The sequence below is a fragment of the Corythoichthys intestinalis genome, chromosome 8 (genome assembly GCF_030265065.1).
Source record: "Corythoichthys intestinalis isolate RoL2023-P3 chromosome 8, ASM3026506v1, whole genome shotgun sequence".
NCBI lineage: Eukaryota > Metazoa > Chordata > Actinopteri > Syngnathiformes > Syngnathidae > Corythoichthys > Corythoichthys intestinalis.
Window position 1 is genome coordinate 7,755,761 of NC_080402.1, and position 16,331 is coordinate 7,772,091.

At 37.2% G+C, this 16,331-nt stretch overlaps 1 protein-coding gene across 4 annotated transcripts in view; it reads left to right on the forward strand.

Moving 5' to 3' along the window:
* Positions 1-16,331, forward strand: part of fam13a (family with sequence similarity 13 member A) — a 131,030-nt gene that overhangs the window by 97,764 nt on the left and 16,935 nt on the right. For all 4 annotated transcript variants that reach the window (XM_057842690.1, XM_057842694.1, XM_057842692.1 and 1 more), the window contains exons 14-16: positions 916-1,036; positions 15,499-15,706; positions 15,783-15,924. In XM_057842690.1, coding sequence (XP_057698673.1) covers positions 916-1,036; positions 15,499-15,706; positions 15,783-15,924 — 471 coding nt within the window. The remainder of the gene's footprint in view (positions 1-915; positions 1,037-15,498; positions 15,707-15,782; positions 15,925-16,331) is intronic.

Here is a 16,331-nt window from a genome sequence, read left to right on the forward strand (position 1 = left end):
AGTGATTGGGCACACCTTACTTAAAATTGTTTGGTAAAAATTGGTTTCAATTGCTTCTTAAGTCTGCTTAGGCAGAGGGTTTACTTACTTACCCCCCCCCCCCCCCCCCATTTTTGTCATTGTTTGCATGGTATCCTCATTAAAATATGAAAACCTATAAATGTTTGGGTGGTTTTAGTTAAAGCAGATACTGTTTTTCCATCTGTGTGATTTTGACAAAGCTCAGATCACATTTGATGGTGATTTTATGCAGAAATGTGAGAAATTCCAAAAGGTTCAGATACTTTTTCATATGTATGTAACTCATTGCCTTTCCATTGCAACGATAAAGGTCCAGTTCACATAAACTGTGAGGACTCACTGTGAATGCTCATCTTTCACTGCCTTTGACGGCTCTATACGTCCAATCCATTTTGACTGGGTTTATGTTTGGTCTACCCTATGACTTGTTTTTCACACGTAAACCACTTCATATTAGTTCCACTTAGGAACTGGAGCACAGCAGTAGAGCCAGAAGGGAGTTTATGCCCAACTTGCAATCAGACGTGGGAGGTCGGATGAAGAAACACAAGTGTAAATGCTTCTTATCTGAACTGAGTGTTTGTGTTGAGAGGAAAAAAATCAGCCGTCAGCCTACGTGTGCTAGCTCACAAGCTGTCTTCTTTTTTTTTTTCCTCCGTCACCCCTCCTCCCTTCCCTCTGTCGACGTGAGACAAACAAGTCCTGGGTGGGGTAGGGAGCCAGAGAAGAACACTCCCAACAGATGGGCGTATGTTTTGGCTCTCCCCCTGGCGGCCAATGGCGAGCCGGGTCGCCGCCCCCCTTTTCTGCAACTCGCTTTTAAGACGGCGTGTGCGCGTCCGCTCGGACTCAACCGAACGCCTGCGTCTTTTTGCTCTCTCTATGGTTGTGCAGACGTTAAGGATGAAGATCCAGGAGTCACCCGTCGTGGCCTGCAACGGCGGGGAGGCGTACGACCCCGAGCGGGACAAGGCCAGCTGCGAGGACGTGCCGCGCCTGGACAGCAACTGGGGAGGTGAGCGCAGCTCCTTCGGGATTTATTGCTGGCGGTGATCCAAGGGATATTTTCCATGTGTAAGGGAAGGAGTTGGAAGTGTTTGGCTTTTGCTTGCACGTGGCACTCCAGTTCTGGATTCTATTCATGTCACATGATCAGCATGCTCACTGGAAACAAGTGCAAGCATTGTATTCTTCTTCTTTTTTTTTTTTTTTTAACTCATTGGTTGCCATTCAAGAGGCTACAAATGGTTATTTTGATCGTCGGTTAAAATCAGTAATCAGCTAATAGATAAGACGTTATTTACTGTTGTATTACAGTTTAGCTTCAAGCAAATACTATGCACAAGAAAAGTTGTACCATTAATATGCTATATTACAAGTCATTAATTTCCCAAACAAAAGTGAATATTTCTAAATATTTTGGTCAATTGCACAGATGATTATCAGCTTTCATAAAGAACTACGAAAATCAGAGAATATTTCCAGTTTTTTTGTTTTTTGTTTTGTTTTATTGAAAAAAAGTTAATGATAATTTTTTAAAAAAATATTTAAAAAAGCAAAAATAAATGATAATAATAATAAAATATTAATATTTTGACATTTTACAAAGGTAATCATCAACTGTCAAGGACTACAAAAAGTTCATATTAAATAAATAAATATTACCAGGTTTTTTTTTTCAGTATTTTTTTTTTATAATTAAAAAATCTTTTTCAAAATAAATACATAGAAAACGTTTTTTTTTTTTTACGTAAAATACATATATGAAAATAAAATAAAAATGATTTAAAAATGCTGGATAAAAAATATTACACTTGCATTTGTTTTCTATTTTAAATTAAAAATTAAGAAATTGTAGAATAATTTTTAAAATGAATTTACTGGGTTTTTTTTCCCTTTTTTTTTTGTTTTAATCTAAAAAATAATTTAGATAAACAATAAATAGAAAAATAAAAAAAATTTCATGATTTGCTTATCTTTCAGTTTAAAATAGGATTTAAAAAAAAAAAGTAAATAAAAACAAGAATATTTACAATTATTTTTCTATAATTGATTTTTTTTTGCAGTGTCTCTAAACGATTAATCGACAATCGAAATAATTGTCAATTAATTTGATAATCGATTAGTTTTCAATTAATTGAGCGAATCTCGCTGTCAATTGCACTAAAAGATGATCATTCACTTCCAGTCCTCCTAGTTCAAAAGCAATGGACGTTTATAATGTAATGATGAGCTACAAGTTGACGACGCCACGTATTTAAAACCCCCCTTTTGCAGCCGTTTGGCAAAACAAATCTGTCAGCTTGAATTAAGTAGCACCCTAGAGGAAGGGTTAGGGGGCGTGTAAGAGGGCAATAAGCAGGCGGGTGACTAAGGGGGCTCCCTAGTGGCCAGCGTTGAGCTTTTGGGTCGTCTTGGGGCGAGCTATTTCTTGTACAAGCAAAACATTCCTGATTCACAACAACAAAATTGTCTGAAATTTTAAGTCATTTTGTATTTTCTAATGCCGTAGGGACAGTGTAAACGGTTGTGGGTTCTCCTTTTTAGCTTTAAAGACTTCTAGTGTTAGAATTGCAAAGCGGTAGGGGGTCAAATGGAGGGCGCAGGTTTGCAACACTATGGTACTACTAAAATGGAAGTTGATGACAATACGCAAGCTTGATTCTTACATGTAAGTGTGGTTGACATGGCACTTAAATCTGAATTTAACTGGTACATTGCAAAAATTCAAACTTGCCTTTGTCATGGTAGCTTAAGATTTTAGGTAGACAACTCAAATTCTTTGGTTTTCTTAAGTAACTTGTTATTTTGAGTATTCTTTACTCATTTTTACAAGGTAAAATTGTGAACTTAATTAGAAGAGTTGAATTAAGTTGCTTGCTTACATTTCAGGGTAAATTGAACTTGAAAGTTGTGTGAACTGGGTGGTGAACAAGGTGTTTATCTCAGTTGTATGCATGCTTCGCTGCTATTGTGGTGGATAAGGGGCGAATCCCGCCAGGCGCAACTTACAATAATATAAATTTACTTGAACTGAAGTGCAGGTTACTTAAAATTTTGAGTTCAAACTACTTAACCAAAATCCAGTTGACTTAATATGTTGAGCTTTAACCGATAGCTTGTGTTTTTGACTTTAGCATCAATACTTGATTTTTTTTTTTTTTTTTTACATTCAAAGTACTAACAGTGTAACTGCATGACATTACATAATTATGCAAAAAATAATTCTACCACTAAAAATATATCACGTAGAACCTAGAAGATTACTCTCATAGAGCAAACCTCCGGCCAGGAAGCCGAATTCAAAACATTACAATATTTCTAACCTCCGTGACCTTTGACCTTTACTTTTACTTTTTTTTTTTTTTTTAAGCATTCTTTTTATTAACCTTTGAACCTTTCACATCTCATCACATCACCCTATCCTGCAAATTTGAGTTAAATAGGCCAAGCTGTTATCAAATTATCATGGAATTCCTTTTCTGACCTCTCTAACCTTTGACTTCATGACCCCAAAATTAAATCACCTCTTACATTTTGTACTACAAACATACCCTGCAAGTTTGATATTAATCCCTTTATGCGTTCTTGAGGTTTTTACTCTAAACGTACAAACAGACATACGAAATACATAACTTCTGTCATCTGTGGGTTTCACCTACGTAATAATTACCTGTATATTGTTCCTAATTTTCAGAATCCATGTTTTGCCCGATCGAATATTTTAGTAATCGAGTATTCTACTGAAAATTCCATTGATTAATTGGATACATTTTTTTTAGATAAAGAGCACTTATAAATATACACGACAAAACAAGACATTTCACCTAATATTGAACCATTTTTAGACAATCAATGTCTTTATTTTCGATGTACATTGTCGAAAACAGCCAACAATTGAATCTCAGATGTGACTAGGACTTACCTAAAAGTGTCATTACGCTTGATAACACACATCACTTAAAAGTTATGTGTTTTTCCCACGTGTTTCGATTGAATTTCCATTTGTGTAAAGCTATTTTTAAGTTCTAGTTAAGATTTAAGTCTAAATTGTAAGTCCTGATTGGATTTTGAGTTTTTGCAGTGTTCAAAATTAATGTATGATACCTGCTGTATTAGAGCACCAGTGCTACTTGGTGTTTTATATCCACCAATGACTACCGAGCTAAAATTGACAGTTAGCTTTATTATGTTTTTATTTTACTCCCCTCATCTCTCCACAGCACTGTGTTTTTACAGATAAATTAAGCCTGTATGGAAGACACGCATCGACAGCAGTCATAATTAATAGAAACCTAGCCCTCCGCAGGGCTAACGTTACGTTAGCAAGGTACAGTAACGTTAATCTTATTTATTAGCGCTACTTTAACTTAATTTTACCTTGTCCCGAGTATCGCTCCTCTGCTCTCGGAGTAAACGGGGTGCCTTCGATGGAGCTGCAGCATTGAAGACAAAGGCTGTAGTGGTATGCAAGCGCTGTTTTACAGTAAATACATGAAACAGTGTTCGCCTTGGTCTTGATCTTGAAATGCTCCCACACGTTTGACATTTTCTGCTTTTTCTTGGTGCCTTTCTTTTCGTCTGCTTCTTCGTCGTTACCTCTATATTCATGCGTGGTTGAAATCAAATTTATCCGCCGCCTCTCTATTACTGTACGCACGTGAGGTCAGTGCGTTGTGCCGCATTAAAAGTAATCCCGGCAACACGTCAATGCTTAGAGCTGGCAAAATTGAACAATTCCTCGAGGCGGAGAAAATTCCTCGATCAATTTTTAAAATTGAATTACTCAAATTATTCGAGTAATTGTTTCAGCTCTGGTCATACTGTATGGAAAGTTTGAGAAACAGAATGTGTTACAAAATAGACAGAAGAGACATCAATACAGGCCTGCAAGGGATTTTAATGTCAAATTTATGGTTTAAATCAGGGGTCCCCAAACTACGGGCGCGGCCACATTTGGTCCGGCTCTGTGGAAAAAAATTAATTTTAAAAAAATGGGTTATTTTGTTATTATCTATTTAATTAATAGTGTTATTATTATTTATTATTATATGATATGATATTATATTATTATTTTTATTTTATTTACTTTTGTTCTGTGAAGAATTCAGAAAGGGTTATTTGATTGTGGCTTTCTGAAAAACAATAAATTTTTACTAGGGCTGTCAAAATTATCGCGTTAACAGGCAGTAATTAATTTTTTAAATTAATCACTTTAAAATATTTGACGTAATTAACGCACATGCCCAGCTCAAACAGATTAAAATGATAGCACCGTGCAATGTCAACTTGCTACTTGTGTTTTTGGGAGTTTTGTCGCCCTCTGCTGGCGCTTGGGTGCGACTGATTTTATGGGCTTAAGCACCCATTAGCATTGCGTAATTATTGACATCAACAATGGCTGGCTACTAAATTATTTTTTGATTGAAAATTTTACAAATTTTATTAAAACAAAAACCTTAAGAGGGTTTTTAAAATAAAATTTCTATAACTTGTACTAAAATTATCTTTTAAGAACTACAAGTCTTTCTATCCATGGATCGCATTAACAGAATGTTAATAATGTTAATGCAATCTTGTTGATTTATTGTTATAATAAACAAATACAGTGCTTATGTACCGTATGTTTAATTTATATATCCATCTTGTGTTTTATCTTTCCATTCCAACAATAATTTACAGAAAAATATGGCATATTTTAGAGATGGTTTGAATTACGATTAATTAATTTTTAAGCTGTATTTAACTCGATTAAAAATTTTAATCGTTTGACAACCCGTAATTTTTACATTTAGGCACTCCTGCAATCGTCACACCTTTTCTGTTACAAACTGACCCCGGCCCCCCATTAGAGAAGGGAAAAGTTATGTGGCCCTCACAGGAAAAACTTTGGGGACCCCTGGTTTAAATTAATAGGAATTGACAAGAGTTGTCATTCTCTAACTCTTTGGACATTCTGAGGTGTAGTCAATCTATTTTTAAAGCACATTCAGATAGGAGAAAAAGTTAAATAGCCATTATTCAGTTGAAAAAAAAAAAGTAATTCTTCTTTTGTAACACTATAATGAACTAGACTGCAATTTTCTTTTATGTCAACTCAGCCCGTTTACAAAAAAATGTTGATGACTCAAACTTCTCAGTACAAACACTGAAGCAATAAAATTTTGTATTTTTTATGCCTGTCCCGTTCACTGTTAGTTCATTTTTCAACGATAGTTTTGGACTTGGTTTGCTAACACAATGGCTGTCACCCTCCCAATTCAAATGGATTGGATGTCTATAGCCGTCAATGACACTGGCACATGAGTTCAACTCGGTATTGAATTAATCCATGCTGACTCAACAGTAAAGTACAGCACTACTATATAAATAAACTGGCACGACAGTGGGGATACCTTTGTCCTAGTCGACTTTGTGCCAGCAGCGTCTTGTCGCGTTCCATATGAGAGACGGTTCAAGTATCTGTGCTGCTAAATATGGCCTTTGAGTTGAAAAACACACTTGTGTTTTTCATGCCGAATGGTTATCAAGAGCCAAAAACCTTCAGTTGTCAGGACAATCAAATAAAAGATTAAATGTGAAGGAGGCTTATCACAATGAATGTTGTTAGCAGCACTTGTTACTCTTCAACGCGGCATTGCTGCACTAAAATAGGATGTTGGAAATGGAATGAAGTGGTTGGTATTTTTTAAAGCAGTTTGAAAGTTTTCTGTCCGTCACAATGACCTTTAGGATTCGCATGGCAACACGCTGGAACGCCGAGCAACATTATGTCAACCTTTAGCTAAATGGCAAGCTGACACGTTTTGTGTTTCATGAGTGCACTTGCTTTGGACGCCATTAAAAGGATTCCTTCTCTTTTATTGATGCTATCCAGGGACGTTTAGGCGCAGAGGTGAGTAGAGTAGCCAAAGATATTACTCGAGTAATATTAGTGTTACTTCAACAATAAGAATACTAAAGTGGTCATCCTAAAAATGTACTCAATTATAAGTAAATAAAGTATTTGGTGAAAACAAAGCTCAAGTAATGAGTGACAATATCAAATTTTTTTGATACAATAGTAGTAATGTTTTTTTTTCTCAGCACAATGTCATCTACTGTATATGAACTGTTATTATTATACTGTATTATAACCTATTACATGACAATATTAGGCCCAGAAAACACAGAAATCATTGATATCCAGCTAGAAAAATTTACTGAAATGAAACATCACCCATCCAAAAAGCTTGACTGCCCTCTAGTGGAGATATTATTTCCTACCATGAATTTGAAACCATCATATCTCCGGCTTTCCGCGGTCTATTGATGCCAAAAAAAAAAAAAGCTAGAAAGAGATTGAAATGTGCGCTTTTGAGTAATGTTAACATTAGCGCTCTTATGTTAAATACCTTAATTTTCAGACTATAAGCCGCTACTTTTTTCCCTCATTTTGAATCCTGCAGTTTGTAGTCCAGTGGTCTTATTTGTTGATTTATTTGGGTTAATAAGTAACACTTTATTTGACAGCGGCGTCATAAGACTGTTATATATATGACTTGACACTATCATAGGCATTACTGAATGCTTATGACAGATGTCATTAAGTGTCATTCGGCAAATTATGTCACTAACTCCATTTATGTCCAGCTCGGATCTTTTAATTGGCCGGATGACACTAAATGATATTTGTTATAAGCATTCATTATTGCTCATGACAATGTCATGATTATGATTGTCTTATGACAGTTTTATGACGCCACTGTCAATTAAAATGTTACAAAATACCATAACTAACAATGAATGAAACAACTGGAACAGTAACTGAAGAAATAATTAGCACAAATCTTGAATTTTGATTGCTATTTACATCTGTTGCGCTGCAATGCATAATTGGAGGCATGTTGGACAACAACAGTGTCGACAGCAGGTGGCAGCATTGGTTGACTGTCTCCCCCAAGGGAGCAGTCATGGCCAAATGAAGCTTCGTGAAGCAATAAAGCTTTGCAGCCAATTGGTTCAAAGCATTATTGTGGTTCATTTGGTCTTATGACAGTCGTATGATGCCTCTGTCAAATAAAGTGTTAGTGGTTAATATCTTTTGGTGTAAATATTCCATAATACAGTGAGGACGGCTGCGGTTTATAGTCCAGTGCGGCTTATCAATGAACAAATGTTGTTTTTGTGTCAAATTTGGTGGGTGGCAGCTAGTCTGAAAATTACGGTAGTTAATTTTTTACGAAGCATTTCAGACGCGACATGATTAAACAGGCTGGTGTGATCATTGGACTGTATTGTTAGGTCTGATTGGTATAACTAGGGGTCATGTGATTATTGTTGTGAGAAACCGGGGGCACCACTGTGGGCATCTCTGGCAAAAATAAATTCAAGTCTAATATGTAGAATAAAGAGGAAATATGTGTGGCCAAAAGTAATGGCGTAAGATAGCGTTTCTTTTTGACAAATCGAGTAAAAGTTAAAAGTATAGTGAGGTAAAACTACTCTTGAACTGAGGTGGGGAGAGTAGCCAAAAATTTTACTCAAGTACGAGTAGCGTTACTTCAAAGTAATATTACTCAAGTAAAAGTACTCATCCAAAAAATGTACTCACGTACAAGTAAAAAAGTGGTGAAAAGAACATTCAAGTAATGAGTAACATTGTGAGTAACTGCTTACAATGTTTAACTTTTTTTTTTAAAACAATGTTTTTTTTTTCTTAGCCCAAAGTTATCTATAACAGCTGTTATTATTATACTGTACAAAAATGATCCCTCATTTTTTGCGGTTAATGGGCACCATCACTCACCGCGATAAGTGAAAAACCGCGAAGTAGCGCATACATTTTTTTTTTTTGTGTGTTCAATGTATTTTTTCAGATTTAGCATTGGAAAGAGATACATATAAGACATGTTTTTTCTTTAAAAATGTATATGTATATATGTATATATATATATATGTATATATATATATATATTTTAATACATGTATTTTAAAGCACTTCAAATGTGATAATTATGATAAGTTTTGAAGATCTTAACGGTCCCACAGAATTATTTTTAAACAAGAATAATTTAAAAAAAGAAATTTAATTAATTAATTAAATACTTCACTGAGTGAGTCTAATCCTCTCACTTACACACAATGAGTTGCCACAGCAACTGTTTAACAAATTAAACGATGATTGACGCATGCGGCGCTTCAGAAGTTCGGGACTCTGGCAAGATCAAACACATTTATCTGTCAGTCATCGTTAACTTTCATAAACAACTCCAGTGCACGTGCACTGCCTGCCTGACGAACAAAGAGCAGAGAGCGAGAGGGATGGCTCAAGACAGCTCATCTGTATTTTTTTTTACTGAAAAAAAAATCCGCGATTGACTGAGGGCACAAAGTTTCAAGTGCGAAGTTGCGAGGGATCACTGTATAACCTATTACATAACCACAATAAGCCAAAGAAATACAAAAAAAAATCATTGAATCATTGAAATTACGGCAAGAGAAAAAAAATCTACAGAAAGGAAGCATCATTCGACCAAAGAGTGCCTCTAGTGGAGAAAATAGTTCCTAGTTTGAATAGTTGAAAAGTGAATAGTTCCATCACAGTTCTTAGTATGAAATTAAAAGGATCATATCTCCGCTTTTCCGTAGTCAATTGCTGCCCCCCCCAAAAAACTGGGAAAGAGGTTAAAATCCGGACTTCCGAGTCATGTTAAGTGCAGCGCTCTTTGTCAAATACTTTATTTTTTACGCTGCTTTAAAGATTCCACGTGATCGAACAGGCCGGCGTGATAATAGAACAGTAAGCTTGAGCCTGATTGGTATAATGGAGTCAATAATGTGATTATTGTTGCGACGTCTCATTGGTGAAATTGGTAGAGCTACTGTTCGCTCGCAAAAAAAAAAAAAAAAATGTAAAAACTTAAGGGTGTAATGGTACATGAATTTGTATTGAACCGTTTCGGTACGGGGTGTTCGGTTCGGAACGGAGGCGTACCGAACGAGTTTCAGACGTAATGTAACCCTTACTTTTTGAGACTGTGAGTCGATCGGGTTAAAGTTTGTTTGTGTAGATTATATTTACTCCGTCTTCTCTACTATAATGTGGACCAACACGGACAGTATATAACCCAGAAACGCCAACGGCGCGACAACGTGGCCGCCGCGAGAACGCAGTGAAACGCGGGCATTAAAGTCTATCAGCCAATGCACACCAGTCGCACTGCGGCCGCGAGTTAGACGCGTCCCAGAAGCGGCTCAACGCGGCGCACGCGAAAAGAACGGCAGAGTTTATTATTCAACGCGAGACGCGGCCCTCCTGCGTCAATACTACTAGCTAGGATCGGGCAGACCGGAAGTCACTTGTGTAAAAATACGGTGGATCCGGTCGATTTTCAAACTTAAATGCAATCGTAACCCACCTTTTGAGTCCATCAGGTCTCTTGAGTGGTAGATCGGGGCACAGTTGACTTGTCTTTGTTGATTTACTGCTGTCTTCTCTGCCATAATAATAACCAACACGGCCCCGTGTTCAATACAAAACCCTCCTACCACAACAAAACAAGTAGGAACTAATATTCACATAGGAACTAAAGTTATACAACATAGAATATACAATATAAATGAATACTACATCACATTTGTAAAATATAAACACATAATAAAATAAATAATAGCCCATTTAAATGAAATAAATTTAAATGAGCTAAAACACGTGTAATTAAATAATAAGAATAATACACAGATGCTGCTTACACAGTTAAATGTATTAAATTCTGTGTGGTGCTTTAACTTGAGAAAATCCACCAATAAAGCTTTTGAAAACCGTTCATTAGAAAAAAAAGATTCATTGAGGCATTTCATTTGTAAAATACATGTTAAAATCTTTGTCGTTGGGATTGTTTTTCTCTTTACCACAGGACTTCTTTTTTGTTCTTTCTTTCAGAAAGAAAGCTGACCAATAGGCAGGGGTCTGAAAGGCAAATTGTTGTTGGATTATCTTTAAATACTCGCTACTTTTTGAGCAGAATTCTAGCTTTGTATAGGCCAATGTCCCTATTGTTGAAAGCACAAAAGTGTGTAATTAACAACTAGCACATTTATATTTTGCATTTTGTTTTCTTACTGTACCGAAAATGAACCGAACCGTGACCTCAAAACTGAGGTACGTACCGAACCGAGATTTTTGTGTACCGTTACACCCCTGGTAAAAACTAATATGTAGAATAAAGAGAAGGAATGTAAAGACTTGTGTAGCCAAATGTAGCAGAGTAAGAGTATTTCTTTTTCATCAATCTACTCAAGTAAAAGTATGGCGTTGTAAAACTACTCTTAGAAGTACATTTTTCTCAAAAAGTCACTCAAGTAAATGTAACGAGTTACTAACCACCTCCGTTTTAGACTCAACCACTTTTCTAGCATGTGATCATTGGAGTCGCTTCTTCCCTGCTGTGAATTGAAGCAAACTCCAAGACAAATACACATCTGACACCTTCTGTGTTTTTACTGACGATGGCTTTGTTTATTTCCTTTCTGACAAGCTGCCGCAGTCTTTCCAGCGCACATGTGCACATATTAACGTCCCGCCATATGGGGAGAGGCAGCAGAGAACAAAGTGTACCGCTCAGCGGGGGTCGCGGCCTGACATTATCCCACAGAAAGAACGCTGGGCATTTTTAATAGAGCCAGGATTGTCAGTAGACATAATTATGGCCCGGGTGGAGTCGAGAGGATAAACAGAATAGAGTGGAAGTTTTCCCACTGGCGTTCTGAACGCGCAGGGGTCGGGTGTGGTGGGCTTCTGTCCACTGACAGGGAAGATTTAGCGCATTGCTATGGTAACACCTTTTGTCGTTCAACATTAGAAACCAGAAAAACAAGGTGCGATATGCTTCAAAACGTGCTCTTTTGCACAGCTTAACATTCTGAGGAATACGGCTTTAATTTTGTAGAAGTAAAAGTTTTGGTTGGTACATGATTTTTGCCTACGATTAATTGATTAACTCGAGTAATTCGATTAGAAAAAAGCTTCGAATCAAATTTTGCTGCTTTGAGAATTCGTTTAATTAGACTAACATTGTAATGGTGTGTTTAGAAAGTGTTTGCATTTAGTTTTAATTTATTTGGGTGGATATACTGCTTTTTAGTGGCAACAGTGATTATAACATAACTCATTTAACTTGACTGAATCCAGCTGCTTCCTGTTAAGACCAACATACAGTAAGTTTTTCTTTGAGCTACTGTTTTTTTTTTATGCATTCGTAATTTAGTTTACGGGAATATGTAGCTGTTTTTTGGAGGGAATATGTGTGAACGACTTGTTAAGAGCATTGTAAAAAAAAAAAAAAAAAAAAAAAAAAGTTTTTTTTTATTAAATTTAAGGTAGCGGACTTCGGCAATCCAAGTTGGCAAATTGTTCTCTTGTTGTACTTATATCCTCATTTATTTATTTTTTTATACTGTTTGAGGCTAAGCTCAGGTATTTCAATTCATTTTTAAATGGAAGTGCAATTCTGCATAGTTTAAAGAAACACTCGGGAATGCTCCTTATCCAATTTCTGGATTATTCAAACTAACTAATTGATAGATTAATCGACTACTAAAATAATCGATAGCTGCAGCCCTACTAAAAATTAATAATAGTCTAATATTTTTCAAGACAGCTAGTGTTTTAAATTACAGGTATCCAATTCTTTTAAACTGGGGGGACTAGCTGGGAATCCTCACAGAGGTAAAATTGATCCAAAAATAAATAGAAATGTTTAGGTTTTTTTGGGGGTTTTTTGTTTCTTGTGTTTAAAATGCACATGTGAATGGCACAAAGACTTGTGTGTACACCTTCCAAGTCACAACTGTGACCGTTGGTGATTTCATGACCTGCGTGAGTGAACTATGGAAAAGCGTGATTGACAGCCATTTTAATTTTCTTTGTAGTGTTTCAGTCTTAGTCATATTTTAGTCATTTCGAAATGTGTTCGTCTTCGTCTAGTTTTAGTCAACGAAAACGCAGCCAAATTTCAAACTTTAGTCAACAATTACTCAGAAAAAGTTTTCAAAAGTTCTATTCCATGAAAAAAAATTCATGGATAAATAAATATAACATTTCCAACAATTTCGAATGAACGTTGACAAACGAGCACATAGTTGTAGTCTTCAAGAATATTATCTTCCTGATAATACACACTCAGCAGAAAAACATTGCATTTTTTTCAATTAATTAAACTCACCTGGACACCACAAACTGTATGTACAAAGTTATCCATGAGTTTAAGGCGACTCTAACGCAAACGCTATGCTAATGCTACAAGTTATATTTAGTGTGTGATGATCACTCAGCACAGACCTTTAAAGGCTGACGCTGCATGGCATATCTAGCCAAGATATGAAACAAAACTTACCAAGCATCACCTGCCATGTGTTTCACAAAAGGCAAGTATGGAGCCTGGAGCACACTGGTGAGTAAGCGTGTGTAGGGGGCAGGAGGGAGGGGCTGCACATCACATGAGTGACATGATCAAACACTGCCACGATGCGAGCTAACTACACATACGATAAAATGTTAGACATCGTGAACTTAAGACGGAAACTGTCGAAATTTCATCTGGTCTCGTCAGGCGAAAACTGACATTCGTCTCGTTTTGTTTGGGTCTCTCAAGACATGTTTTAGCTCGTCACGTCATCATCATGAAAAAATTGTTCATCAACGAAATATTTTCGTTGTCGTCACTGTTGATGAAAACAACACTGGTGAGTAAACTGTGTAAAGTCTACTCGGAAAGTGTACCTATAGACCCTACCCACGTGACGTCACAACTCCGTCCTCCTGACTGGTGCCGCCCAATTGTCCGTCAACACATCGTGTTTACCTGTTACGGCTACGTACATTCCTCCTATTTACGGCGTGTTTTTCTGCTCGTTAACATTAATAATCAAAATGGTGAAGGCGTGTGTGGCGGTCGGTTGCAATAACAGAGAAGATAGACGAAGAGACTTGAAGTTCTACCGGATTCCGAGAGACCCGGAGAGGAGAGAGCGAGATGGGCTGCTGCAATTCGACGAGAAAACTGGGCTCCAAACGATTACCACAGATTATGTCGTAGTCATTTTATATCTGTTAAGATGCATTTAATATACATTTAGAGGGTTTTGGGCCGACAAATAACCACAATTAAGATCATTGCTAGGCTAATCGCCGACAACATACACGGATGTATGTAGTGAGAGTGCTATCGCTAAACCATACAAACATTAAAAGCCCTAGCTCCATTGACAAATTACATGAAATACATTAGACTTGACAGTGGATATTAGCAAGAACAAAAGATTTTGAATTGAAAATTTCGTAACTCACCTTTCCAAGCACAAGATAGATTCCTGCCGAATTTTCGTGGACGAGGACCTGTTTCACCCAACCAGCAACGAAGTATTTATAAGCCTCCAAGCTCTTAAAGTTTTTCAAACTTTCGTGAGAATAGGCTGCTTTTGTGTGGACAACATAGTTGTACATATCAGGGTAGCTAGCAGATGTCAGGCAAAGACAGCGGGTCGAAAAACATCGATTTAGGCATCAAATATGGATCTGGCGAATGGATAAACTGAAGCTTTTCCACATAACGCCTTTTATGCAACGCATCAAGTGAGTTTACGGCATCCGAAAGCACCGGGTCTTCCATGAAATGCATTATAAATTGCTCGATCAATTGAGACCATTGATAATACAGACACAAAATGACGGACAAGGGGGCGGAACAATACAGCGATCACGTGATTTTGTGACGTCGGTGGGTAGGGTCTATAAGTCTTTGAGCCTGAGAATGATCCAAAGACTTGTGGGTTGCATGGTCTTCCAAGTGGACACCGTGACCTTACATAGTATGTGAATTCATGATCTACGTGAGTGTTTTGTTCATAAAGTAAGCACTTGTTCTTGTTGAGAAAGAAATGTTGTTTGTTAAGTCAAGATTTTACATTATAGCGCGGGTAAGGCGCACCTAAAAGCCTTCAAATTTCTCAAAAGCCGACAATGCTCCTTATCATCCGATGAGCCTTATATATTAGTTAATTTTGGCATGACATTACCTATAGCGCAGCTTCATCCAGTGGATGCATAACATAACCCCAACCAGTTCTACTACTACTACTCCGCCTTATAATGCGGTGCACCCTACAGTGGGGAGAACAAGTATTTGATACACTGCCAGTGGGTTTTCCCATTGACTGTGTATCAAATACTTGTTCTCCCCACTGTATATATGAAAACACTTAAAATAGGCCATTTTTTAAGCTGCTCCTTATAGTGCGGAAAATACGATATCAAAAACAGTGCTGCACATAGTAGCACTTTGAATATTGTGACTTTATAACTGTGCTGTTGTTTTCCAAAGCTTACACAAACATAATCATTCTCTGGTCGTCTATAGCAGCCAATGAGTTCATATCTTTATTTCCCTGACTAAGTTTGAATCTAAAAAATCTTTTGTGTGTTTGAATATTCAACAGATCCGGTCCCAGCTTATTCGCGAGACATCACGGACTGCGACGAAGCCCGCGTGTCGCCGTGCTCCGGCGGCCGCCTGATTCGCCAGCTGCTGGAGGAAGACAGCGACCCCATGCCGTCTCCGCGTTTCTACGCTTATGGCCAGTGCCAGCAATATTTGGACGACACAGAGGTGCCACCGTCGCCCCCCAACGCCCACTCCTTTGTCAGGTAAATGCTAACTTTAGTTCAATTTAAGGTTACGCAGTGTAATAACAATGTAATAACAGTGTTTTTTGTCAAACAGTCGTAGGAGGAGCTCCTCTCTTGGCTCCTGCGATGACGACAAGGAGGAACTGACCACCGCCCAGCTAACCAAAAGAATCCACGTCCTGAAGAAGAAAATCCACAGGTTCGAGGAGAGGTTTGAAGACGAACGGAAATATCGGGTAAGTAGGAAAAACGATGGGCAAAATTAACGGGATAATCTTAACGAATGAACAAACAAAACTTTTTACATGATAGTTCTGTTTTTACTCGGGCTGTCAAATTTATCGCGTTAACGGGCAGTAACTAATTATTTAAATTAATCACTTTAAAATATTTAAAGCAATTAAAGCATGCGCGGCACGACCCATTCACGCATTGTCACATTCAACCTATAATGGCGCCGTTTTACCTATATACAGAGATAAAAGGCAGCGTGAAATGATTGGAGTGGATTCAAGTAGTCTTTGGAACCGTGCATTTTAATTGGCTAGAGCCTTAAAATTCCTCCCACAACAATTAGAAATATTGTGAGAAGTGACGTGGGGAAGAATGTCAGCATTTGATCCATTTCTTAACACCCAATGCT